The sequence below is a fragment of the Zootoca vivipara genome, chromosome 12 (genome assembly GCF_965207765.1).
Source record: "Zootoca vivipara chromosome 12, rZooViv2.hap1.1, whole genome shotgun sequence".
Classification (NCBI taxonomy): Eukaryota; Metazoa; Chordata; class Lepidosauria; order Squamata; family Lacertidae; genus Zootoca; species Zootoca vivipara.
In genome coordinates, this window is record NC_142595.1 from 46,253,273 (window position 1) to 46,255,094 (window position 1,822).

Genomic DNA, 1,822 nt, shown 5'->3' on the forward strand with positions numbered 1-1,822 from the left:
TTGAAAGAGAAAAAGAAACAAAGGGAGATTAAGGGAAGGGAAAGAACTGGATAGACATATTGGTTTATAATTATTTCTTCTGGAGTTCCACCCCCACCCCCAAATATAATAGAAATACAAAAAGAACATGCAGGAAACATAATCATCTCACAATTCATTTATCAACAATTCTTATTAATAATACTGTTTACAACATTTCATCAAAAATGATACAATATTGGTATTGAGCTACATTTATGTAGAATGCAGATTTTACACTGCATTGTAGACTACTTAAACAGGATTTTAATTGCCCAGGTCTAAGAGAAAATCTAAAGCCACAAAGTATATAGAACAATGTAGGTGTACAACTCCATCTTGTCAGTTATTCATATATGAGAAAGCCAGATGTAGGCTCTGCCAGAAGTAATATGATACTATTTTTATTTTACTTTGTTGTAGTGACATTACTTGCCAAGGCTGCAGATCATGAAGTTCAAATCTTTCCCTTCTCAGCATGGCTCTGTGCTTGGTTCTAGTTGAGAAAATGGCATGCAAAGCATTCGCCACGGCATAGACTGCATTGTAAATACTATAGCTGTGGCCAGTCATGAGTAGCTCAAACTGATGCCCAGGAAGACTCTCCAACTTCTCCTCCAGGGTACATATTTTGAAGTCATTTGCTGGCTCTTCAGGATTTGGAAATGAACAGTCAAATGCTTGCTCCCAGAAATCATTCACGAATCCATCTCCTTCAGTCCAGTTAGGTTTTACTTTCTGGAGAAATTGCCTGAAAGCTGGAACATCTTGTGAATGAATGGTAAAGGCAATTGTACCTTGAAACATCTGAAGACCCCAATCTCTTTGAGCGCTGGATAATGCAAAATCCATCTGAGTTGTAATGATCCAAACCTTTCTCAATGACTCATTTCCTTTAATTCCTGAATCTTGCACATACATAACACCTCTTAACCACATAATAGTCAAAGATTCTCCATAGATGATCAACGTATTACCTTTGCTATCTGTGAAATCTAAATAATTAAATGAGATTATGTCAAAGAGCTTATCCAAGTCATCAAAAGAGGGTGATTGTATGATTCTTCGTGTGAAGGCTGAACAGATTCCATTTTGGGAAAACAATGGCTCCATGGTCTGCAAGAAATTTTCTCCACTCCCATCATCCACAACAAAGAGGCCAACCCACGTCCATCCAAAATATTTAAGCAAGCTGATAATCCCCTTGTACAGATAGACTTCATTTGGCACCATGTGGTATAAAAAGTGTTCTTGATCTACATCAGTCTTCTCTTGGGGAAAGGAGCCATAGGTGAGCTAAGAGAAAAAGTTCAAGTACATGTATTTATTGTTAAAGCCCGCATATATTTTAAGGTCACCTTGCCGACAAAGGTCCTTATAGTTAAAGCTATTGTTTTCCCAGTAGTGATGTATGGAATTGAGAGGTGGACCATAAAGAAGGCTGATCATTGAAGAATTGATGCTTTTGAATTATGGTGCTGGAGGGGACTCTTGAGAGTCCCATGGACTGCAAGAAGATCAAACCTATGCATTCTGAAGGAAATCAGCCCTGAGTGCTCACTGGAAGGACAGATCGTGAAGCTGAGGCTCCAATACTTTGGCCACCTCATGAGAAGAGAAGAATCCTTGGAAAAGACCCTGATGTTGGGAAAGATTGAGGGCACTAGGAGAAGGGGACGACAGAGGACGAGATGGTGGACAGTGTTCTCGAAGCTACGAACATGAGTTTGACCAAACTGCGGGAGGCAGTGGAAGACAGGAGTGCCTGGTGTGCTCTGGCCCATGGGGTCACGAAGAGTCGGAC

General features: G+C 40.1%; 1 protein-coding gene across 1 annotated transcript; it reads right to left on the reverse strand.

Annotated features, from left to right (window-relative positions):
- Positions 1–360: 360 nt before the first annotated feature.
- Positions 361–1,251, reverse strand: LOC148684109 (vomeronasal type-2 receptor 26-like). The gene has a single exon (XM_088654847.1). The coding sequence runs from the start codon at positions 1,249–1,251 to the stop codon at positions 361–363; it is 891 nt and encodes a 296-aa protein (XP_088510973.1).
- Between the last annotated feature and the right edge of the window lie 571 nt (positions 1,252–1,822).

Excerpts from the sequence above, each read along its gene's own strand:
- LOC148684109 (XM_088654847.1), bottom strand. The coding sequence starts at position 1,251 with ATGGTGCCAAATGAAGTCTATCTGTACAAGGGGATTATCAGCTTGCTT.